General features: G+C 41.6%; 1 protein-coding gene across 1 annotated transcript in view; it reads right to left on the bottom strand.

Annotated features, from left to right (window-relative positions):
* Positions 1–15,648: 15,648 nt before the first annotated feature.
* The window catches only part of kctd7 (potassium channel tetramerization domain containing 7), a 73,625-nt gene continuing 62,366 nt past the window's right edge, over positions 15,649–26,907 (bottom strand). The window contains 3 exon segments of the mRNA XM_034178053.1: positions 15,649–16,393; positions 16,395–16,441; positions 18,588–18,665. Coding sequence (XP_034033944.1) covers positions 16,064–16,393; positions 16,395–16,441; positions 18,588–18,665 — 455 coding nt within the window. The 3' untranslated portion in view covers positions 15,649–16,063.

Here is a 26,907-nt window from a genome sequence, read left to right as displayed (position 1 = left end):
CAGTACGTGCACATCTCTGTGTTTAATACATTCATTACTGGTTTATTTTTAATTTTTTTTTTTTTTTTTGGGCTGTTAGACTTTTTACAAACTTGACGCTGACTTCTTACAATGAAGCAGGACACGATTCCACTCATGTCTGTTAATATCTTTCCCAGTTTCAGGACGCAGCTGTGAGGAGACCAAAGCCATCAGCATCTGTAAACCAACACTCCATCGAACGCACACGGGTGATAATACTGTTAAACTGTTGGTTAGTGTGTAATAATGTAGTTTGCTGTATGTTGCCATTTATTGTTCATATCGATGTAGAAAATAAAACAAAGTCAGCGGTCTCCACTTCTCAGCTCTACATTTAGGAGCTTACCAATTGTAAATAATAATAAAAAACTCAGACGTGCTATCAAGTTATTAAATGTTTACTAAACAGGCTTGCCTCTACTGGTGCTTGCCTCTACTGGTGCTTGGCTCTCACTGCGGTATTGTATCACTTCCTGTTCCAGAGCACAGTGGTGTTTTGCTGTATCTGTTAGCTGTTTAATCTGCGCAGTTAGATTGATCTAGTTATCTAGATAACGATTTGTTTCCCAGTGTAATCTTCACGTGCCTTAACTAAAGCACTCCTTCTGCTGAATCACCTCTAAATTATTTACACATTATTCACTTTGCGTGTTTTTAGGAATCCGCTAGCTTAGCACAGCTACTAGTTCTTAGCCGATTTAGCATGGCGGCTTCTCCTATCACTCCCGCACTTTTCTGCTCTGGGTGTGAAATGTTTAGTTATTCCTCGGCATCCTTTAGCAGTAACGGTACTTGTAATAAGTGTAGCTTATTCATAGCTTTGGAGGCCAGGCTGGGCGAATTGGAGACTCGGCTCCGCACCGTGGAAAATTCTACAGCTAGCCAGGCCCCTGTAGTCGGTGCAGACCAACGTAGCTTAGCCGCCGTTAGTTCCCCTCTGGCAGATCCCGAGCAGCCGGGAAAGCAGGCCGACTGGGTGACTGTGAGGAGGAAGCGTAGCCCTAAACAGAAGCCCCCTGTACACCGCCAACCCGTTCACATTTCTAACCGTTTTTCCCCACTCGACGACACACCCGCCGAGGATCAAACTCTGGTTATTGGCGACTCTGTTTTGAGAAATGTGAAGTTAGCGACACCAGCAACCATAGTCAATTGTCTTCCGGGGGCCAGAGCAGGCGACATTGAAGGAAATTTGAAACTGCTGGCTAAGGCTAAGCGTAAATTTGGTAAGATTGTAATTCACGTCGGCAGTAATGACACCCGGTTACGCCAATCGGAGGTCACTAAAATTAACATTGAATCGTGTGTAACTTCAATCATATCTTAGATCTTGTTCTGACTTATGGTATGGAAATAGAAGACTTAACAGTATTCCCTGAAAACTCCCTTCTGTCTGATCATTTCTTAATAACATTTACATTTACTCTGATGGACTACCCAGCAGTGGGGAATAAGTTTCATTACACTAGAAGTCTTTCAGAAAGCACTGTAACTAGGTTTAAGGATATGATTCCTTCTTTATGTTCTCTAATGCCATATACCAACACAGTGCAGAGTAGCTACCTAAACTCTGTAAGTGAGATAGAGTATCTCGTCAATAGTTTTACATCCTCTTTGAAGACAACTTTGGATGCTGTAGCTCCTCTGAAAAAGAGAGCTTTAAATCAGAAGTGCCTGACTCCGTGGTATAACTCACAAATTCGTAGCTTAAAGCAGATAACCCGTAAGTTGGAGAGGAAATGGCGTCTCACTAATTTAGAAGATCTTCACTTAGCCTGGAAAAAGAGTCTGTTGCTCTATAAAAAAGCCCTCCGTAAAGCTAGGACATCTTTCTACTCATCACTAATTGAAGAAAATAAGAACAACCCCAGGTTTCTTTTCAGCACTGTAGCCAGGCTGACAAAGAGTCAGAGCTCTATTGAGCCGAGTATTCCATTAACTTTAACTAGTAATGACTTCATGACTTTCTTTGCTAACAAAATTTTAACTATTAGAGAAAAAATTACTCATAACCATCCCAAAGACGTATCGTTATCTTTGGCTGCTTTCAGTGATGCCGGTATTTGGTTAGACTCTTTCTCTCCGATTGTTCTGTCTGAGTTATTTTCATTAGTTACTTCATCCAAACCATCAACATGTTATTAGACCCCATTCCTACCAGGCTGCTCAAGGAAGCCCTACCATTATTTAATGCTTCGATCTTAAATATGATCAATCTATCTTTGTTAGTTGGCTATGTACCACAGGCTTTTAAGGTGGCAGTAATTAAACCATTACTTAAAAAGCCATCACTTGACCCAGCTATCTTAGCTAATTATAGGCCAATCTCCAACCTTCCTTTTCTCTCAAAAATTCTTGAAAGGGTAGTTTTAAAACAGCTAACTGATCATCTGCAGAGGGATGGTCTATTTGAAGAGTTTCAGTCAGGTTTTAGAATTCATCATAGTACAGAAACAGCATTAGTGAAGGTTACAAATGATCTTCTTATGGCCTCAGACAGTGGACTCATCTCTGTGCTTGTTCTGTTAGACCTCAGTGCTGCTTTTGATACTGTTGACCATAAAATTTTATTACAGAGATTAGAGCATGCCATAGGTATTAAAGGCACTGCGCTGCGGTGGTTTGAATCATATTTGTCTAATAGATTACAATTTGTTCATGTAAATGGGGAATCTTCTTCACAGACTAAGGTTAATTATGGAGTTCCACAAGGTTCTGTGCTAGGACCAATTTTATTCACTTTATACATGCTTCCCTTAGGCAGTATTATTAGACGGTATTGCTTAAATTTTCATTGTTACGCAGATGATACCCAGCTTTATCTATCCATGAAGCCAGAGGACACACACCAATTAGCTAAACTGCAGGATTGTCTTACAGACATAAAGACATGGATGACCTCTAATTTCCTGCTTTTAAACTCAGATAAAACTGAAGTTATTGTACTTGGCCCCACAAATCTTAGAAACATGGTGTCTAACCAGATCCTTACTCTGGATGGCATTACCCTGACCTCTAGTAATACTGTGAGAAATCTTGGATTTTTGATCAGGATATGTCATTCAATGCGCATATTAAACAAATATGTAGGACTGCTTTTTTGCATTTGCGCAATATCTCTAAAATTAGAAAAGTCTTGTCTCAGAGTGATGCTGAAAAACTAATTCATGCATTTATTTCCTCTAGGCTGGACTACTGTAATTCATTATTATCAGGTTGTCCTAAAAGTTCCCTGAAAAGCCTTCAGTTAATTCAAAATGCTGCAGCTAGAGTACTAACGGGGACTAGAAGGAGAGAGTATATCTCACCCATATTGGCCTCTCTTCATTGGCTTCCTGTTAATTCTAGAATAGAATTTAAAATTCTTCTTTTTACTTATGTTTTGAATAATCAGGTCCCATCTTATCTTAGGGACCTCGTAGTACCATATCACCCCAATAGAGTGCTTCGCTCTCAGACTGCAGGCTTACTTGTAGTTCCTAGGGTTTGTAAGAGTAGAATGGGAGGCAGAGCCTTCAGCTTTCAGGCTCCTCTCCTGTGGAACCAGCTCCCAATTCAGATCAGGGAGACAGACACCCTCTCTACTTCTAAGATTAGGCTTAAAACTTTCCTTTTTGCTAAAGCTTATAGTTAGGGCTGGATCAGGTGACCCTGAACCATCCCTTAGTTATGCTGCTATAGACGTAGACTGCTGGGGGGTTCCCATGATGCACTGAGTGTTTCTTTCTCTTTTGCTCCGTATGCATCACTCTGCATTTAATCATTAGTGATTGATCTCTGCTCCCCTCCACAGCATGTCTTTTTCCTGGTTCTCTCCCTCAGCCCCAACCAGTCCCAGCAGAAGACTGCCCCTCCCTGAGCCTGGTTCTGCTGGAGGTTTCTTCCTGTTAAAAGGGAGTTTTTCCTTCCCACTGTCGCCAAGTGCTTGCTCACAGGGGGTCGTTTTGACCGTTGGGGTTTTTACGTAATTATTGTATGGCCTTGCCTTACAATATAAAGCGCCTTGGGGCAACTGTTTGTTGTGATTTGGCGCTATATAAATAAAATTGATTGATTGATTGATTGTCTTGTTGTAGTCAAGAAACGAGAATCGTCCTCCGTTCCGTTGTCTGCTGAGACAAGAGTCCGGTCGGAATCAATAATTTCAAAACGAGTTGCCACTTTAAATAAAATGACACCTTTAAAATGTATTACAGACACGAAACTACAATCGACTAAAATGTTTTTTTCTTCCCAAAATGAGACGTCCTGCATTCTTTATGAATTAAACTGACGCTGACGTGAAGCACAGCGAGTTCAGATATATGGATATTCATGCCAATAATAATGTCTGAAAGGAAATGCTTTTGACAAAAACTACAGATTTTGTTTATTTCTATTTATGTCCAGAGATCAAGGATCCACCATCTAGAGTTTATTATTTCCAAAGTTTAAGGATCCAGTGACCAATTTCATATTTATTTACATTATTAATTTTATTTTTCATGATTTTATTAATGATTTTCCATTAGTGACAGACACTTCTTGTTTCTGTAAAAAATAACTAAATTTGACACATTCAGTTCGATAAAATTCAGCTTGACGCATGAATACTAGATCTCTATTGTTTGAAATTCAACTGTGGAGGAAAAACTAATGGTATGGTATGATTTTAATTTTCAGGGACAATGCACATTAATACACTGACCTAAAAAAAAACAGGAAAGATGCATTGTGCCAGGTTATAGCAAAAAATACTAATTTCCACCTGTAGTCCCTGGACAGGTTGATGGCTAACTATAAATAACAGCATTTGTAAATGAAAAGAAAATCCATTTAGCACAAAGACTATTGATACTGGAAACATATAATACCTCACCCCTCAAGTATACCATTAATGATCCTGACTTTAATGTCATTGTGGCAACTCATAATTTGTGGACAAAAACCCAGTTATGTGAAACCGCAATGCGGTTGTGTGTACTGTAATAAAACTGATTTTGGTACGATTTGGAGGTTATAAGGATTTTGTGTTGATTTTATGGATTTTCTCACTTGGTTATACAGGTGGACCCTCAAAGGGGGTCGACATGTATGCAGGTCCCTCTTGAAAAATACATTTTTAATTTCAGTGAGGCTTTTACCTGGTTAATGATATGATAAGTATACATACACATTTAAATAAAACATACCAGGCTGAGCAGCTGAGAGGTCGCCATGTGTCGCCTCAGCTGAAGCTGGTGTGTTCACTTGGTCCTCACAGCGGCTCCTCCACAGTCAGAGCCGAGCGATCGTCACATTCTAAGCTCTCACCCATTTCTTTTGGAGACCATTGTCACTCGGGAAGGAGGGAAAGCTGAGGTCCAGCTGTGTTTCTTCATTGGAACTGCAGAGCGGCACAGAACAGCGACACCGTGAAGCCGCTTCTGCCGGTGATGACAACTGACCGGAAGTTCGGATGCACAATTAACTTTTACTTCCTCATTAGCAACCCAGAAATGTGAAAATCCCCTATTCCTTTGACTTCATGCTTGGTTTGTGCTCTGACTATCAACCTTATATGTAGACAGGTGTGTGTCTTTCCAAATCATGTCCAATCAACTGGATTTACCCCAGGTGGACTCCAGTTAAACTGTAGAAACATCTCAAGGATGATCAGTGGAAACAGGAGGCACCTGAGCTCAATTCTGAGCTTCATGGCAAAGACTGTGGATACTTATGTACAAGTAATGTCTTTGTTTATATATATATATATATATATATATATATAGTAGTGCTATGTGACTAAAAAGATTAATCCAGGTTTTGAGTATATTTGTTATTGTTAAATGGGAACAAGGTACCAGTAGATTCAGTAGATTCTCACAAATCCAACAAGACCAAGCATTCATGATATGCACACTCTTAAGGCTATGAAATTGGGCTATTAGTAAAAAAAAAAAAAAAAAAGTAGAAAAGGGTGTGTTCACAATAATAGTAGTGTGGCATTCAGTCAGTGAGTTAGTCAGTTTTGTGGAACAAACAGGTGTGAATCAGGTGTCCTCTATTTAAGGATGAAGCCAGCACCTGTTGAACATGCTTTTCTCTTTGAAAGCCTGAGGAAAATGGGACGTTCAAGACATTGTTCAGAAGAACAGCGTAGTTTGATTAAAAAGTTGATTGGAGAGGGGAAAACTTATACGCAGGTGCAACAAATTATAGGCTGTTCATCTACAATGATCTCCAATGCTTTATAATGGACCAAAAAAACCAGAGACGTGTGGAAGAAAACGGAAAACAACCATCAAAATGGATAGAAGAATAACCAGAATGGCAAAGGCTCACCCATTGATCAGCTCCAGGATGATCAAAGACAGTCTGGAGTTACCTGTAAGTGCTGTGACAGAAGACGCCTGTGTGAAGCTAATTTATTTGCAAGAATCCCCCGCAAAGTCCCTCTGTTAAATAAAAGACGTGCAGAAGAGGTTACAATTTGCCAAAGAACACATCAACTGGCCTAAAAAGAAATGGAGGAATATTTTGTGCACTGATGGGAGTAACAGTGTGACAGTTTGTGAGACGACCCCCAAACTCTCAATTCAAGCCACAGTTCACAGTGAAGACAGTGAAGCATGGTGGTGCAAGCATCATGATATGGGCATGTTTCTCCTACTATGGTGTTGGGCCTATATATCACATACCAGGTATCATGGATCAGTTTGGATATGTCAAAATACTTGAAGAGGTCATGTTGCCTTATGCTGAAGAGGACATGCCCTTTAAATAGGTGTTTCAACAAGACAATGACCCCAAGCACACTAGTAAACGAGCAAACCAAACCAACAAAATTAATGTCTCGCAGATGTGAAGAAATCATGAAAAACTGTGGTTATACAACTAAATACTACACTCAACAAAAATATAAACGCAACTTTTGCTTTTGCTCCCATTTTGTATGAGATGAACTCAAAGATCTAAAACTTTTTCCACATACACAATATCACCATTTCCCTCAAATATTGCTCACAAACCAGTCTAAATCTGTGATAGTGAGCACTTCTCCTTTGCTGAGATAATCCATCCCACCTCACAGGTGTGCCATACCAAGATGCTGATTAGACACCATGATTAGTGCACAGGTGTGCCTTAGACTGCCCACAATAAAAGGCCACTCTGAAAGGTGCAGTTTTGTTTTATTGGGGGGGGGGGGGGGGGGGGTACCAGTCAGTATCTGGTGTGACCACCATTTGCCTCATGCAGTGCAACACATCTCCTTCGCATCATCCGTGAAGAGAACACCTCTCCAACGTGCCAAACGCCAGCGAATGTGAGCATTTGCCCACTCAAGTCGGTTACGATGACGAACTGGAGTCAGGTCGAGACCCCGATGAGGACGTCGAGCATGCAGATGAGCTTCCCTGAGACGATTTCTGACAGTTTGTGCAGAAATGTTTTGGTTATGCAAACCGATTGTTCCAGCAGCTGTCCGAGTGGCTGGTCTCAGACAATCTTGGAGGTGAACATGCTGGATGTGGAGGTCCTGGGCTGGTGTGGTTACACATGGTCTGCGGTTGTGAGGCTGGTTGGATGTACTGCCAAATTCTCTGAAACGACTTTGGAGACGGCTTATGGTAGAGAAATGAACTTTCAATACACGAGCAACAGCTCTGGTTAACATTCCTGCTGTCAGCATGCCAATTGCACGCTCCCTCAAATCTTGCGACATCTGTGCCATTGTGCTGTGTGATAAAACTGCACCTTTCAGAGTGGCCTTTTATTGTGGGCAGTCTAAGGCACACCTGTGCACTAATCATGGTGTCTAATCAGCATCTTGGTATGGCACACCTGTGAGGTGGGATGGATTATCTCAGCAAAGGAGAAGTGCTCACTATCACAGATTTAGACTGGTTTGTGAACAATATTTGAGGGAAATGGTGATATTGTGTATGTGGAAAAAGTTTTAGATCTTTGAGTTCATCTCATACAAAATGGGAGCAAAACCAAAAGTGTTGCGTTTATATTTTTGTTGAGTGTAGTTTAGTGATTCACAGGATTGCTAAAAAAGCAGTTTGAACATAATAGTTTCGAGTTTGTAGCGTCAACAGCAGATGCTACTATTATTGTGAACACCCCCTTTTCTACTTTTTTTTTTTTACTAATAGCCCAATTTCATAGCCTTAAGAGTGTGCATATCATGAATGCTTGGTCTTGTTGGATTTGTGAGAATCTACTGAATCTACTGGTACCTTGTTTCCCATGTAACAATAAGAAATATACTCAAAACCTGGATTAATCTTTTTAGTCACATAGTACTACTATTATTCTGAACACTACTGTATATATATATATATATATATATTTGCAAAAATCTTGGAATAAGGCTGTAACATAAAATGTAGGAAAAAGTTTGAAGCGCTATGAATAGTTTAAATATCTCAGGGTCTTGTTCATGAGTGGGGGTAAATTGGAGTGAGAGATTAATAGACGGATTGGGGCGGTGTCTGAATTTTTACTGATGTTGTACTGGACTGTCGTGGTGAAGAAGGAGCTGAGCCAGAAGGCGCGGCTCTCAATCTAACAGTTGATTTATGCTCCCAGTCTCATCTATGATCATGAGCTTTGGGTAATGACTGAAATGACAGATCCGACCAGCCGAGCAGCAGCCCTGAGAGTGAAACAGGGGTGACGGTCCCCTGCAGACAAACAAACCGTAATGCACTCACCAACTGCACAAATGTGCAGCAGAGTGACACCTCCCCACCCATCTCATTGGTAAATCAAGTTATTAAGCTCGGAGTCCGCCCATCCCAGGGTTTTGAACGCAGTAGTGTGCATTAATTGACAGAGTGGTGTCAACGCAGAAAACGGCGCAATTTTGGTTCCAACTGTGCTGAACCTTTAATGTTTTCAACATTCTTTATAAAATCATTTAACTACATACAGCAACACATCCAGGTACAGGTGCTATCAAAATAAATAGAAAAATAGTTAAGCTATGAAATTTACATAAATTTACAATTTATGATGATTTATTTAATTAAAGTAGGGCAACTCAACTAGTCACGACTACGTCGACTACTGAAACTGTCAACAACTATTTAGTAGTCAATGAGTTATTTATTTTTAAGTCTTTGTTTTTCAATTCATAGTTTTAGGCAGCGAGCCGTCCTGCCATCAGTTGGATGTTCAAATTTGGAAAAGACGGCTGATTAAAACAGTGGCTGTCTTGTTCAAAGCCGTCTAAAATGCGCAGTTTACCGAAGGAGCTGTGTGAGGGAGATTCCTGAACGGAGGCACGAGACGTTACATTCTGCTGAGAACCATTGGTGCACATGACACAGTGAGCGCGGAGCAGAGAGAGAGCATTTTAACCCGAGTGAACATGTTAAAAAAAACAACCAAACCGTGGAGCTGCCTTTACTTCTCTCTGCACTTTCTCTACACGTGCGGTTATGATGGCACCGTCCTGTTCACACCATGTGTGCGTCCTATACTGAATCTACGAGATCATGAGATGAAATAAACGGTCAGATATCCTTAAAAAATCCTTAAAAATGAGAATATATAAATGAACTGAGCTAAAATTACACATACATCGGTTAAAAATAAAACCCTGCTGTGGAGAAGCTGTGCAGTGATGTTCAGAGGCTCAGATCACAAAAAAACAGGTAAGAACTCTGAACTTTAACAGCTGATATTTTCCAAAGGTACAGTAGTGTTCAGAATAATAGTAGTGCTATGTGACTAAAAAGATTAATCCAGGTTTTGAGTATATTTCTTATTGTTACATGGGAAACAAGGTACCAGTAGATTCAGTAGATTCTCACAAATCCAACAAGACCAAGCATTCATGATATGCACACTCTTAAGGCTATGAAATTGGGCTATTAGTAAAAAAAAAGTAGAAAAGAGGGTGTTCACAATAATAGTAGCATCTGCTGTTGATGCTACAAACTCAAAACTATTATGTTCAAACCGCTTTTAGCAATCCTGTGAATCACTAAACTAGTATTTAGTTGTACGAGGTCTGTTAGAAAACTATCCGACGTTTTTATTTTTTGCACAAACTATATGGATTTGAATCATGTGCGCTTGCATCAGCCAAGCTTGAACCTTCGTGTGCATGCGTGAGTTTTTTCACGCCTGTCGGTTGCATCATTTGCCTGTGAGCAGGCTTTGAGTGAGCAGTGTTCCCACCCCCGTCGGATTTTCATTGTGAGGAAAATGTCTGAACGATTTGGAGCTTTACTGCATCAAATTTTTCCAGAAACTGTGACAGACAGCCAGGTGGAAACCATTCGGAAGATTCAGACGGCTTTCAGGGACGATTCTATGGGGATCACACAGATTAAGGAGTGTTACAACTGGTTTAAAGACGGCGCACAATGGCGGAGGGTGCGCCGTGCTCCGAGCGGTGATCGACAGGCTGAAACGACCAGATCATTTCCAAACTGAAAGCTGTGTTGATCCGGGATGTCGTCTGACTACCAGAGAAATGGCAGAAGAGGTGGACATACCACTTTTTCGGCACATTCCACTGTTACGGGAGTTTTTGTCATGAAAAGATGTGCGGAGGAATTTCCGCATCGGGACGGAGCCGCTAATGGAGAACAATAAGCAACGCCGTGATGAAGCCTCACAGGACGTTGTGACATGTCCAGCTCGTCCACAATTTCTCGGATAGTCACAAGACTGAAAAGCCACCGAAAGCCGTCTGAATCTTCCGAATGGTGCAAGAGCTGGACATGTTAGAACATGTCCTGTGAGACCAACACGGAGGTGTTTTTGTCCCGCGCCATTAGCGGCTCTGTGGCGAATTCCTCTGCTCCTCTTTCCATGACAAAAACTCCTGTAACAAACAACAAAAAATACTCAAAACCTGGATTAATCTTTTTAGTCACATAGCACCAGTGTTGTATAAAGTACCGGAAAATCACACTTAAGTAAAAGTACAGATACCCACTAAAAAAATGACTATTATTGTCTATTATGTAGACTATTATTGTTGTTGCTATAATATATGAATAAAAATAAATTAAAAAAATTACAATTTGACTCTTTTACGACAACGAACACTGAGCCATTAATTATACAGAAAACAAATCAACACAAACATGCTGATGCGAACAGCTTAATGCTAACTTTAACATTGAAAACGCCATAGACATGCTAACGCGTTAGCATCAGTCCCGTTTTTAAGTTATAACATACATCCATCATGTGTTTCAGAAGACCATAACAGGTCGGTTTAACATAAAAATATTAAATATTACTCACAGACATATGCTCTTCAGGGTTTTAGTGGGGAAAAATTAGGATAAAGCGAAATAAAATCCACGAATCATAAATCGGAGCACTGCTTCGACCTGCGAACCACTGCTTCGATTGGTTCAAGGTTCAAAGCAAAGCCGCGCTGCAGAAAAGTTGATTACAGACCCGCTGCAGGTCTGTAATCAATGCAGAGAAATTATCATTTTCCTGACAAACACCCCCCAAGCGCGCAACTGCAAAAAGGCCTACTGGACATGCCTCATGACAAATCGGCCTGCATACATGTCAACCCCTTTGAGGGTCCACCTGTATAACCAAATGAGAAAATCCATAAAATCAACACAAAATCCTTATAACCTCCAAATCACACCAAAATCAGTTTAATTACAGTACACACAACCGCATAGCGGTATCACATAAATGGGTTTTTGTCCACTTATTGGGCCTCATGTATCAACGTGCGTACGGCGATATTTGAGCGTATATGGGGTGTACGCCAAAACGGCTGCGCCACTTGGCATTTATCAATGTGGTCGTTGGCGTACGCTGCACTGAAAATATACACCAGGTCGAGAGGTGGCGTAAATTATACACCAAAATGAACCAGCGCTGGAATCCACATAGAAATGAAGATGATCAACATGATAAACAGTGCCATTATACAAATCAATGCATATGTTACATAAATAACACTTTCCTGATTATACTACATAATAATCAATACAAATCCCGCTTTTGCGGGATTGCTGGTCTGTTGAGCACAATCCGTGGCCACAGCGCTGACTGCAAAGAAAGCGCTGCTCGCCTTTTTCTCCAGACTTCGAGCCTGGAGCCAGAGCAGCGCTGAGCTTAACTTTATGTGGTGTGATCGTTTTAGACAATGAAATTGATAATTACAACTGTAGTGTTGTCATTCCCTTCACTCGTGCTGCAATCAGGTTGTGTCGTCTCCATTCGTTTGTCACAATAAAATAAATAAAGAAATACATTTTAAAAATAAAGAAATCTGAAAAATTAGGCGTCTTATTAATTGAGCGACCAAATATCCACGTCGAGAATTACTGACATGTGAAAAGAGAATACAGTGGTCCCTCGCTATAATGCGGTTCACCTTTCGCGGTTTTTAGTCCAATTTTGCATGCTTTTTTTTTTTTTACAGTGTTCTGTGTGTCTGTTTATAAGAATATTCTCACCCAGAAGAAAAAAGAGCCCCAACAACTACTCATAACTGTAGGAAGCCCTACCATTATTTAATGCTTCGATCTTAAATATGATCAATCTGTCTTTGTTAGTTGGCTATGTACCACAGGCTTTTAAGGTGGCAGTAATTAAACCATTACTTAAAAAGCCATCACTTGACCCAGCTATCTTAGCTAATTATAGGCCAATCTCCAACCTTCCTTTTCTCTCAAAAATTCTTGAAAGGGTAGTTGTAAAACAGCTAACTGATCATCTGCAGAGGAATGGTCTATTTGAAGAGTTTCAGTCAGGTTTTAGAATTCATCATAGTACAGAAACAGCATTAGTGAAGGTTACAAATGATCTTCTTATGGCCTCGGACAGTGGACTCATCTCTGTGCTTGTTCTGTTAGACCTCAGTGCTGCTTTTGATACTGTTGAGCATAAAATTTTATTACAGAGATTAGAACATGCCATAGGTATTAAAGGCACTGCGCTGCGGTGGTTTGAATCATATTTGTCTAATAGATTACAATTTGTTCATGTAAATGGGGAATCTTCTTCACAGACTAAGGTTAATTATGGAGTTCCACAAGGTTCTGTGCTAGGACCAATTTTATTCACTTTATACATGCTTCCCTTAGGCAGTATTATTAGACGGTATTGCTTAAATTTTCATTGATACGCAGATGATACCCAGCTTTATCTATCCATGAAGCCAGAGGACACACACCAATTAGCTAAACTGCAGGATTGTCTTACAGACATAAAGACATGGATGACCTCTAATTTCCTGCTTTTAAACTCAGATAAAACTGAAGTTATTGTACTTGGCCCCACAAATCTTAGAAACATGGTGTCTAACCAGATCCTTACTCTGGATGGCATTACCCTGACCTCTAGTAATACTGTGAGAAATCTTGGAGTCATTTTTGATCAGGATATGTCATTCAAAGCGCATATTAAACAAATATGTAGGACTGCTTTTTTGCATTTACGCAATATCTCTAAAATCAGAAAGGTCTTGTCTCAGAGTGATGCTGAAAAACTAATTCATGCATTTATTTCCTCTAGGCTGGACTATTGTAATTCATTATTATCAGGTTGTCCTAAAAGTTCCCTAAAAAGCCTTCAGTTAATTCAAAATGCTGCAGCTAGAGTACTGACGGGGACTAGAAGGAGAGAGCATATCTCACCCATATTGGCCTCTCTTCATTGGCTTCCTGTTAATTCTAGAATAGAATTTAAAATTCTTCTTCTTACTTACACTCAACAAAAATATAAACGCAACACTTTTGGTTTTGCTCCCATTTTGTATGAGATGAACTCAAAGATCTAAAACTTTTTCCACATACACAATATCACCATTTCCCTCAAATATTGTTCACAAACCAGTCTAAATCTGTGATAGTGAGCACTTCTCCTTTGCTGAGATAATCCATCCCACCTCACAGGTGTGCCATATCAAGATGCTGATTAGACACCATGATTAGTGCACAGGTGTGCCTTAGACTGCCCACAATAAAAGGCTACTCTGAAAGGTGCAGTTTTGTTTTATTGGGGGGGTACCAGTCAGTATCTGGTGTGACCACCATTTGCCTCATGCAGTGCAACACATCTCCTTCGCATAGAGTTGATCAGGTTGTCAATTGTGGCCTGTGGAATGTTGGTCCACTCCTCTTCAATGGCTGTGTGACGTTGCTGGATATTGGCAGGAACTGGTACACGCTGTCGTATACGCCGGTCCAGAGCATCCCAAACATGCTCAATGGGTGACATGTCCGGGGAGTATGCCGGCCATGCAAGAACTGGGACATTTTCAGCTTCCAAGAATTGTGTACAGATCCTTGCAACATGGGGCCGTGCATTATCCTGCTGCAACATGAGGTGATGTTCTTGGATGTATGGCACAACAATGGGCCTCAGGGTCTCGTCACGGTATCTCTGTGCATTCAAAATGCCATCAATAAAATGCACCTGTGTTCTTCGTCCATAACAGACGCCTGCCCATACCATAACCCCACCACCACCATGGGCCACTCGATCCACAACATTGACATCAGAAAACACGCTGTCTGCCATCTGCCCTGGACAGTGTGAACCGGGATTCATCCGTGAAGAGAACACCTCTCCAACGTGCCAAACGCCAGCGAATGTGAGCATTTGCCCACTCAAGTCGGTTACGACGACGAACTGGAGTCAGGTCGAGACCCCGATGAGGACGACGAGCATGCAGATGAGCTTCCCTGAGATGGTTTGTGACAGTTTGTGCAGAAATTCTTTGGTTATGCAAACCGATTGTTCCAGCAGCTGTCTGAGTGGCTGGTCTCAGACGATCTTGGAGGTGAACATGCTGGATGTGGAGGTCCTGGGCTGGTGTGGTTACACGTGGTCTGCAGGTTGTGAGGCTGGTTGGATGTACTGCCAAATTCTCTGAAACACCTTTGGAGACGGCTTATGGTAGAGAAATGAACATTCAATACACGAGCAACAGCTCTGGTTGACATTCCTGCTGTCAGCATGCCAATTGCACGCTCCCTCAAATCTTGCGACATCTGTGGCATTGTGCTGTGTGATAAAACTGCACCTTTCAGAGTGGCCTTTTATTGTGGGCAGTCTAAGGCACACCTGTGCACTAATCATGGTGTCTAATCAGCATCTTGATATGGCACACCTGTGAGGTGGGATGGATTATCTCAGCAAAGGAGAAGTGCTCACTATCACAGATTTAGACTGGTTTGTGAACAATATTTGAGGGAAATGGTGATATTGTGTATGTGGAAAAAGTTTTAGATCTTTGAGTTCATCTCATACAAAATGGGAGCAAAACCAAAAGTGTTGCGTTTATATTTTTGTTGAGTGTAAAAATAGAATGTTTTCCTATAAATAATTATGATGGCTTTTAGAACTAACAAATTTAATTTTAACTATCAACCTACAAGGTTGGACACATAAGAAATTATTAATAGTGACTGACCAGTATTTCACAGTTCCTCTAACCGTGCCTCTTCGTCGTGGCGCCGCTCCGCTGTCGCGTCTTTTTCCACTGAGTGACACCTCGGTGCAGGTGTCTTTTTCCGAGTAAAGAACACAGTTATGGGTAGTTGTTGGCGCTCTTTTTTCTTCTGGGTGAGAAGATTCTTATAAACAGACAATAAACAGACACGCAGAAAACAATGCGCGTACTCTCCCTTCGCGGTGCAGTGATCGGCCTGCTTGATGAGGACGCAGAACACAATGTGCTGTAAAAAAAAGCATGCAAAATTGGACTAAAAAAATCCACGAAACTGCGAGGCCACGAAAGATGAACCGCGTTATAGCGAGGGACCACTATATTACTCAACAATACAATTGCTATAAAAACTTGTCCTATATATATGACAATAAAGATACTGCGCACTTACAGGTGAACAGTGCACACAGAGCGTGCGCTACATGCGCTCACACCATACATCTAAACTTCAGATGCATGTGTGAGCGCTTATGAAAGTGGAAACGGAGGAAGTGATACAGTGCTGCAATGTTTTTCAAATACATCGCTCCCCATTCTGGCAAAAATCAGTCTGATCTCTCAGAAAGATGTCACTTTGAATGTGTGGTCAGCCACGGAAGGAGGCGAAAAAAGGGAAATCCTTCACCACCATGTGATCTTAAACTCGTAGATGGGCCTCTTGCAGTAGTAGTGGTTGATAAGATGCTTGTCACAAACACCAATGCACTGGTGCTCCGCGGCAATTCCGCGCTCAGCCAAGTCACCGACGATGCAGTGCAGCAGGTCGTAGACATCGGCCACTGCCTCCCACGGCCCGAAGGACACGTCCACCTCACATTGGTGCTCAAAGAGCTTTGCCTCACTGTTTGAGCGCTCAAAGTGCAGAGAGTTGAAAAAAGGCCGCTCATAGGGCGTGATGGGCGTCTCTTCCTTGTACACACAGACCTTCAGCTTGGCAAACCGAGCTTTTTTTTTGCGTGGCTCTCAGTCTAGCGATTTCCACAATACGTTCCAGGTTATCTGAAATGAAAATTGGAAGAGATATTAATTGACACGCATAAAGAAGGATTATGAAAATAAAATGCTTTTGCCTTCATTTGACCTATGTTTGCTTTTTGTTTCTAGGGATGGTGGATTGTTTTTTTCCTTTTAATGACAGAAAAAGTAGGTCAAACCAAACTGCAGCACAAACACAAACTATGATGGTGAAACATAAATTAGAGCAACAGGACAACACTTACAGAGAAGAATGGTGCGTCCTGGAAGCTCTTCAGAGAGCATGTTTTCTCTTAACATCAACAACATGCCTAACTCGCATTGAACACACATGTCCTCTCTCGCTGCCTTTCAGTGCCCAGATGACTTTTACACTCTGGTATCGACTTCCATTTCAGCTACATCACTTGGTGGTTTTATGTGTATGTAACAACAGCATTCATTATTACGCAAATGTCAACATTAAATTGTAAAGATAGTAACAGTTGTTAAGGGCCCCTTGACACATAATACGATTGAAGGCGACTACCACACGGAGGAGGAACTGCATACCATTCATGAAAAATCGGAGCCTCCTCTAACACCTCTTAGACCTGTCGCTACCACCATTCACACACAACAGTAGCTGAAAGACAGAGAGTGCGCTGTGAGTACCCATTCAATCCCTCTCTCGGCAGGTGTCTGCCAAATTCGAAGTGTTACACACGAACATCCAACACCACTCGCGGAGCACTTAGGAAACATGGTGTCATTCGCACAGCCAGCATGAAAACAGAGAGCAGATGAGAACTTTCGAGCTGGCTGTGAAAACTGTCTGAAGTGCCCCACGAATGTGGCGTCCGCAATCGACACACGTGGCGTTGGCTCCACGCTCAGCACGTGGCGTGTGTGTGTATCGCACATGTGCGTGTGTGTTGCTCCCCCCCACAACACATGTGGCGTATGTGTGTTTCGCCCCCCAACACATGTGGTGTGCGGGGGGAGGTATGTACAGACATGATCACATGGGGCCGGCCAGCCACGTCTGAGCGCACACAGCAGGGCAGTGCGCCTCAGATCACCGCACACTGACAGCTAGAAATGACAGCTCAGTGTACACGACGTGTTACATTACAAACGCAGAGACCACAGCCAGGACAAGTATATGAATAAGTTCTACAATAACTACATACACAATTACACAACAAATAACAAAAAAATTCATTACAGAGGAAAGAAAAGGAGAGTGACACTTGTGTGGGATGATCGAAAAAAGTGGGCGTGTCCACACGAGCCACTACTGTTGGAATCTCTGGACCTGGAGCTCACAGCTCGAGAACCTGTACCATGTTTTGAAGGATATGACATAACTCTATGCTGTGAGGCATGTGCTTGCTGTCCTCACGTAGAAATACATAAAACATATCGCCTTTGCCACAGGCTGTTCAGTGCACACATGGGCAGGCTGCTCCATTTGAAAAGGACCATCTGATCATATCAGCATTCAGCTGTTGATCTAAATGTCACATCACCCACTTGAGTTCTGGTCCACATGATGTGGTGTCTCTCATTTGGTGCGCCGCTTGCTGGACATGTGCGCAGGGCCAGAAAATGTGGACATGATAAGCACACACTGCTTCATTCAAGTCATTTCATGACTGTACATCTGTGGCCATGGGTCGTCTACAGAGGAACAGACGGTTCATACTTGTATTGTCCGCTCAATAAGAGGGATTCAATAAAATGCAGTGGTTTTTACGGCGTGTGGTTTTTATTTTTGTCCCCCACAACAGTGACGTCTGCGAACAAAGGGGAACAAAGGGTCTGTGCCCCCCCTACAACTCAGAGCCATGATGCATGTGTCAGTGCGGGATTTACCCAAATTGTAATAAAGAAAAGCACATATCACATTTGCAATGTGATCACTAGCGGAACACTGATGCGTTCATGAGACGGAAGCCAACTCTGAGGTCTTCTTGAGAGGAGTGCATCAGGTAATTCATGTAAGATATGAAAGAGAGAACATTAATCCACGTCATTTCATTACTTCCTGGCGTATGTCTAGGTGGAGTCTAACTCTGCTCTTTATAGCAAGTGCCAGCATGTTTCAAGGCCTCCACCATCGCCCCCTCCCCATCCCCTAAAAACAAAGAACTTCAGGACTTAATGACTGCAGATCCGTCAGCCTGACCTCTGCGGTGATGAAGACCTTCAAGCACCTTGTCCTCAGATACCTCAACGCCATCATTGACCCACACCTGGGGTTCGCCTACAGAGCAAACAGGTTTGTAGACAACGCTGTCAGCATGGCCCTCCACTTCATCCTCCAGCATCTGTACTCCCAGGAACCAATGCCAGAATTCTGTTTGTGGACTTCACTTCTGCTTTCAACACAATCACCCCGGATGCTGGAGGACAAGCTGTCTCAGCTTGGCGTGCCTGACTCCACTTGTAGGTGGATCACTGACTTCCTGTCCAACAGAAGGCAGCACATGGCGCTGTGGGGGGGGGCACGTCTCCAACACACGGTCCATCAGCACCGGATCCCCCCCAAGGCTGCGCTCTTTCTCCCCTACTCTTCTCCCTGTACACCAACAGCTGCACCTCCAGTCACCAGTCTGTGAAGCTCCTTAAGTTCATGAACGCTAAAACTCTCATAGGACTCATCTCTGATGGGGACGAGTCTGCCTACAGATGTGAGATCGATCACCTGGTGTCTTGGTGCAAACAGAACAATCTGGAGCTCAACACCCTCAAGACAGTGGAGATGGTTGTTGACTTCAGAAAGAACCCAGTCCTGTGTGACTCCCCAGTGTCAGGACTGGTGGCGGCTTGACAAAACATTGACTCAGTAGGAGACCAGTGCAGACTCTCAGGCATGGCTGGTTTAGATGAACAAAAGGCTTTATCGTGTAACCAGGCAGTAGATTCGGTACACGGGAAGTCAGACATACAGGCAGAGGTGTCAGGCATGGTGCAGGCTGGGTCGTAGTCCAGAAACAGGCAAAGTTCATACAAGCGGTGTCGAGGAGTAATACAGGCAAACCAGAGGCAGAGTCAAAAAGAGGCTGAGTTCAGGGTAACGGCGAGGTGGAGGTTGGAGTACACAAGCAAGGTCAAAAACATACAAGTGCAAACAGGACGAAAACGAAAGGCGAGAGAGTGAACAAAGTCAACAACTGGCAGTGAGCTGTGGGACTGTGAGGGCTTAAATAAGGAGCAAACCAATCAAGGTGATGTGAAGCAGGTGTGTGGAAGTCTCTGGAAGGGGGATAGTGAAGGAAAGAAAATAGAGTGGAGTGAGGAAAGAGAAAGACATGCGAGTAGGTGCAAGAGCGGGAGTGGATAAAAACACAGAGCAGAAAGAATCATAGTGAGCGACAAAGACAAGAGCTGGTGCAGGGGCAATCAAATAAGACGAGGCAAAAACTGAGAATACAATACAACTATGGTCAGGAACAAACTAAGCATGAACAGAAAAATTAATCAGAATAAAAACAAAACTAGAATAGAAACTAATCATGGCTGAAGGAAGAAATAAAAATAACCAGGTGGCAAAACAAATACACAACCAGAGACTAAACAAACCCGGTGACTACAACATAATGCAATAAATAAAACAAGGTAACTGATAAACAGATAATGCAATAAATAACTTAAAGGATAAGTAACTTAAAGGACCCAGAGTGAAAGAATACAATAACCAACTACAAAATAAATGATAACCAAAGAGTGAACTAGTGACGAAAGTACAAAACAAAGAAAAGCAATAAACAGAACCAAACTGAGATTTACATGAGAAAGTATAAACATATGAAAACTAAAACCAGAAATCCATTGAGGACATAGAGCCGAAAATCTGAACCTAAACCCCGAGCCGGGGCCGAGCATGACACCCAGCTGCCATTGTAGAGGCCTTCTGCTACCTGGAGATCACCATCACCCAGGACCTCAAGTAGGAGCTGAACATCAGCTACGTCAAGAGAGTAAAACAGATGATGTACTTTCTCCGGCAGTGAGGAAGTTCAACCTGCCACAAACAATTATGGTGAACTTTTACACTGCCATCACTGAGTCCATCATCTTTGTCTGTCACCACTAATAATCTAAACAGCCACAGAAATTTTGTAAAGATATTAAATCTCTGTCTGTGAGGAAAAGCTCTCAATGGCATGTTATGTTTTCGTGTACCTCGTGTTTTCACTAAAGCAGGAAAGAATGCCTTTAGTTTTTCAGCTCCCTCTGATTTAAACATTCTCCAATCTGAACTGAAACTGTCCAGACTGACCTCATCGAACACCTTCCAGTCTATTTGATGAGATCATGAATGGGATTCTTTTGGGCAATACCTGTGTTTCTAAAACTAAATCTGCCTGATACGTTACACCATGTGCAATGTTATTATGACCAAGTCGTTGTATTTTATTTATCACTATCGTTCTCCTGTTGATGTTAACCTGTCCACTATGACGTGCTGCTGCCTTTCTTGGCCAGGTCTTCCTTCTACAAGAGGCTTAAATCTCAATGGAATTCTACCTGGTTAAATAAAGGTTATTATTATTGAACATGGTCGGTGTTCTGAAATTGTTACTGTCCACAAGGGGGTGCCACAGGGTTGTTTATTAGGTCCCCTTTTATTTACTATTCATAAACTTTTTGGGCTCTGATGTGTCAGATGCTAATTTGCATTTTCTTGCCGATGGCACAGTTATTTATTGTTGTGGTTCAACTCTTGTCCAGGCCATTGAATACCTGCAGAAAGCCTTTGTTGCTGTCCAGCACTCATTATTTCAGCTGAAACTAGTTCTCAATGCAGATAAGACGGTAAGCTTATGTTATTATCTAACTCTAAGAAGTGGTCAGAAATGATGCCCTCAGTGACAACCCTGGAGGGAAATGAAATTGAGGAGGTTCACACGTATAAATACTGGGGTGTCTTGATTGATGACTTTCTCATTTTCAAGCTGCATGTGGAGAAACCTGTGAAGAAGCTGAGGTTTAAATTGGGTTTTTATTTTTGAAACAAACTGTGTTTTTCTTTTAATGTAAAAAGCAGACTTTTTTTTTTAATCTGTGCTGGATTATGGAGATCTGCTTCTGTGTCTTGGAACAGTAGACACTGTTTACGGTGCTTCTCTGAGGTTCATTACAAAGTGTTGACCCCCACTGTCAGTTATACTCTCGAGGGGGCTGCTCTGGCCACCAGAAAGATCAGTCATTGGTATATTTATATATAGCAATACTCAGACTGTTGCCTTCCTACTTTGTACTTTAACTGTAAAGAGAATTATTGGTCCTTACTGTTTCCACTCACAAAATGACTTGTTGCTTTGCTTTCTGTTCCATGTACCATACAGAAGAAAGCTTTTGCCTGGAATAATTTGCAAGAGGGGTGGAAATTAAAAGTATAAAGTACATGTGTGAGAGTTCACCTACCATTACTCTTTTAATTAATCACTCATTGTCAAAGCAATCATATACACTCAACTGTTCAATTAATCATTAAAACTGCTCACACAGGAAAGTGAACAGATGATCTTTGGCTTAGTGAATGTGCAGACTGTTTTTGCTAAGCGCAGATGTGCATCTTTAATTAACGGGTCAGCTTGAGGGAAGCGTGGTGTGACCGGCACACTGCTTCAGGGCTGAACGTTGTTATTGGAGGACGAGGAGACTGGAAGCGTAAAGCCATAACAGTTTTCATATCAACGTGAGACCAGACTCTGTGTCTTTTTCTTGATTTGTCCTATATGCTTGTATGTAACTTTATTCAATAAATAGGAGAGGCACATGGGCGAGGCCCTTCAGAGCGGACGAGACTGTTGTTGGCGAGGGGTCACGCTCATTTGCTCTCTTCTGATCAGGAAATGAAATTCAGTGTCTCCTGCGTGATTATTTTCTGTGTTAACTGAGTTGTTCTTTTCAGGTCCAACTCTGAACAACTCTGGGTGTGCCCCCCTCCCAGAACATTTTTTAAAGACCAAGTCAAATTTTGTGTATTCTGGTGAATTTTAACAGGTATGAAGCCCTCTGGCGCAAATAAAACTCACTTCAATCTAAGTCACTTCATCTGAAGTCAAAACACAGTATTGATTATGGGGGTCTGGGAGATCTCCCACAGAATTCAAAGTCAGAATTCAGTCAAACTTTGTATATTCTGGTGAATTTTAATGGGTATGAAGCCCTCTGAAACAAAGAAAACTTACTTGAAACTAGGGGGTCTGGGGGATCTCCCCCATAAATTTTTTAAAAGAGCAATCAAATTTTGTACATTCTGGTGAATTTTAATGAGTATGAAGCCCTCTGAAACCAATAAAAGTCACTTCAATCTATGAAGTAAAAACACAGTATTGATTATGGGGGGTGTGGGGGTGCTCCCCCAGAACTTTTTTAAAAGAGCAAGTTAAATTTTGTAGATTCTAGTGAATTTTAATGGGTATGAAGCCCTCTGAAACAAAGAAAACTCACTTCAAACTGTCAAGTAAAAATTCTTTGTCTTCTGTAGTATTTTGACTGGTTCTAATCCAGTAAATAGTAAATCCAGATAAGGCCTGATGGCGCCTCAAGGGCGGCCTTTCCGGGCTGTCTGGACACTGGACACATCCAAGTCTCGGCTGTTGTCTGTCGTCTATTGTGTTTTTTTTTTTTTTGTTTTGTTATGACTGTTTTCTGTGCTATGGGTTTCTTTTTGCCCTCCAGTGGTGCTGCGGGTTCAACGCAGCAGCAATGGAGGTTTTTTCTTCCCAATTCTTTCCTTGTTTGTGCTTTTATATGTGTTCATGTACCGGACCGGCTTATGTGTGTTGTTGTTTGTTAAGTGTGTCATGAGGCCGGTCAAGGTTTGCTCAGCCCTGCTCGTGACCTAGGGCAGGGATATACATCTGGAGCTGGTCCCCGGGCGCCAAAAAGGTGACCTCTGCTCCTAACTGGCAATTAGGATGGGTAAAATGCAGTAAACACATTTCATTGTGCAGGGAACATGTTCCTATGTGCATATGACAATAAACTTTTGAATCCTCCTTGAATCCTTGAAATGCACCAAATGGGTGCTGTGTTGCTGCTGTACACTAGGGCTGCAACAAATGATTATTTGGATCATCGATTAATCTGATGGGGTTTCGACACGATTAATCAGATTAGTGGGGAATTTTTTAAAAATGTGCCAGGGAAACAATTTTTCTCTCCTTCCATCACTTTATTTAACAACAGAACATTATCTGAAAACTTAAAATACTTGAAAATCAACAAATTGTCAAATGTCCCTTGGCTGTTGAAATATAAAATAATAAAGAATAAAACAGTTTATAATAAAGAACAAAAATAATTATTTCAAATGACATTGCTTTATCAAAGGGCTGAGTTGCCATAAAACAACATTGAAGCATATAAATGTTATAAAATATATGGTGAAAAAAGAGGTATTTTTATTGCTGCAAATGAGCAATTAGCATAACCAATTAACCATAAAACCTAAATGAAAAACTGTAGACTGACTCATTATATATGTGCAACATTGTGGTCATTTCACAATGACACACGTGACTCATCCCACATCTCTCTCTCTCAGCAAACTTTGGAAACATGAAGGTTTTGAACTGTAAAATAAAGCCTATAAATGAATTTCTGGAGCTCGTTTTATGTGAAGACTTTGACGGAGTTTTTTCCGCTGCAGCGCTGCTCGGCTCTCTGTCTGCGGGGGGCCGGGGGGGCAGTTGTGTGAGAAGAATTTGAATGTTTTAAACCCAAAAAAAAAAAAAAAAAAAATGCCACTTGTCCGGTCGGACAACGATTTCAGACAACTTGTCCGATCACATTTTACATTTGTCCCGGACAATCGGACAAGCGTTAATGTCGATGGTCTGACTTTGACAACATTAATAAAAAAAACTGTCGGTGCTGTTACTGTTCTTTCTTTTTCTCTCACTCTCTGCCCCTCACCTCACTGCTCTGGGAGACGCGCAGACAGCCTGGTCCTGACTAGATCCAACCGTCAGGCTTCATATCATATCAGCCTGACTTGTCATACTGAGACGTTCCAACTGCTTACACAAAAATAAACATTTGTTAACTTGCCCAGACACTGAGCTCTCCCCTTCCTCGTTGATGACTCCGACATGCTTTCGTTTGAGATGCTGCATCATTACCGTCGTACTCCTGTGCCATGCGAGGTCCGACTTGCAAATGTTGCAGTTAACAAACGTCTTTGCGTTAATGTAAAGTGCTCCCACACTTTTGAAGTCTTGACTTTCTTCTGTCTACTTGCTTCTGCCATATTCTAAGTGTGTAGTTCTTCTACGAAACAGCGTCTGATCTGCTCTGTGCACTGGTCGCTTCTGGCGCCATAATTGCTAGACAACGCATCGATGACGCAATGTGTTGCCAACGCCTGTCGTAATCGATTTTATCGATTCGTTGTTGCAGCCCTACTGTACAGTCAATAAAATACAAAATTAGGGCCTAAAGCAACTGACAACGTTGTTCTGCTGTGCACAAAGTAACACTGTCACCAGTTTTGAAAATGCATGCACACTGAGAAACTCAAAACTGGCGTATTCACATTTAATCTGTAAAATGCTCTCACTCATAAAACAAAACTAGGGCTGCAACTAAATTATTTTAGTAATCAATTAATCATTTTTTGTTGTTGTTTGTTTCTTTGTTATTTACTTACGTGTGAGTTTTGCCATTATTTCTTTAAGTGAGTTATTAAAAGGCCTTTATCACGCAATATCAACGTTTGAGCTTATAACAAAGTTATGTTATATTGTCATCAAAAACATACCTGGAGTAGTGTTTTGTTTTATTTTGCATATACATACATCACCGACAAACCACAAAGATTTCCATCAGGTTTCACCCGATTATGAGCATTTTTAGATGCCTACAGCAACTATCTCAACTACTGACAACATATTACAGCAAGAGTCCACGAAAGTATTTTAAAGGCCTGACTAAAGTGTAATATGTGATCTTTAAAAACATATTTTCATGAAAAAAGACACAAATGTGCAGTTTACAGCATTTTATTTTTTTTCTTGTGTAAAAACACAGATCTGGTTTGACCGAAACAAATTGTCATTAAACTTAACAGGGATGAATTGGAGGTTTGAGTCACAAGGTGTTCACAGGAAACAGTTATTTATTTCTATATTTATTTATTTATGTTCACTGTTAGTTGGTTTTTACCTTTTCTGTTGTGTTTTGTTTTATCAGGTTCTTTTCGTCTAACTTGGGCGAATATCTGTCATTTTGGGTGACTGGGCATGGATGTCGGGCCTCTGAAAATGCATACTGCCCTCCAAATGCATGTTATCGTATTATTTTTACTTTTGATGTTGTTGCTATTATTATTATTAATATATAAATAAAAATAAATAAAAAAAATGCTACAATTTACAATACATTTGACTCTTTTACAACAACAAACACAGAGCCATTAATTATTATACAGAAAACAAATGCACACAAACGTTCTGAGATGCGAACAGCTTAATGCTAACTTTAACATTGAAAATACCATAGACATGCTAACGCATTAGCATGAGTCCCGTTTTTAAGTTATAAAATACATCTATCAACTGGTTTAGAAGACCATAACGGTTTAATACACTCAACAAAAATATAAATGCAACACTTTTGGTTTTGCTCCCATTTTGTATGAGATGAACTCAAAGATCTAAAACTTTTTCCACATACACAATATCACCATTTCCCTCAAATATTGTTCACAAACCAGTCTAAATCTGTGATAGTGAGCACTTCTCCTTTGCTGAGATAATCCATCCCACCTCACAGGTGTGCCATATCAAGATGCTGATTAGACACCATGATTAGTGCACAGGTGTGCCTTAGACTGCCCACAATAAAAGGCCACTCTGAAAGGTGCAGTTTTATCACACAGCACAATGCCACAGATGTCGCAAGATTTGAGGGAGCGTGCAATTGGCATGCTGACAGCAGGAATGTCAACCAAAGCTGTTGCTCGTGTATTGAATGTTCATTTCTCTACCATAAGCCGTCTCCAAAGTCGTTTCAGAGAATTTGGCAGTACATCCAACCATCCTCACAACCGCAGACCATGTGTAACCACACCAGCCCAGGACCTCCACATCCAGCATGTTAACCTCCAAGATCGTCTGAGACCAGCCACTCGGACAGCTGCTGGAACAATCGGTTTGCATAACCAAAGAATTTCTGCACAAACTGTCAGAAACCGTCTCAGGGAAGCTCATCTGCATGCTCGTCGTCCTCATCGGGGTCTCGACCTGACTCCAGTTCGTTGTCGTAACCGACTTGAGTGGGCAAATGCTCACATTTGCTGGCGTTTGGCACGTTGGAGAGGTGTTCTCTTCACGGATGATGCAAAGGAGATGTGTTGCACTGCATGAGGCAAATGGTGGTCACACCAGATACTGACTGGTATCCCCCCCCCAATAAAACAAAACTGCACCTTTCAGAGTGGCCTTTTATTGTGGGCAGTCTAAGGCACACCTGTGCACTAATCATGGTGT

Source organism: Thalassophryne amazonica, chromosome 9, assembly GCF_902500255.1.
Source record: "Thalassophryne amazonica chromosome 9, fThaAma1.1, whole genome shotgun sequence".
In the NCBI taxonomy this organism is placed as follows: domain Eukaryota; kingdom Metazoa; phylum Chordata; class Actinopteri; order Batrachoidiformes; family Batrachoididae; genus Thalassophryne; species Thalassophryne amazonica.
This window is presented reverse-complemented; position numbering and strand designations above follow the sequence as displayed.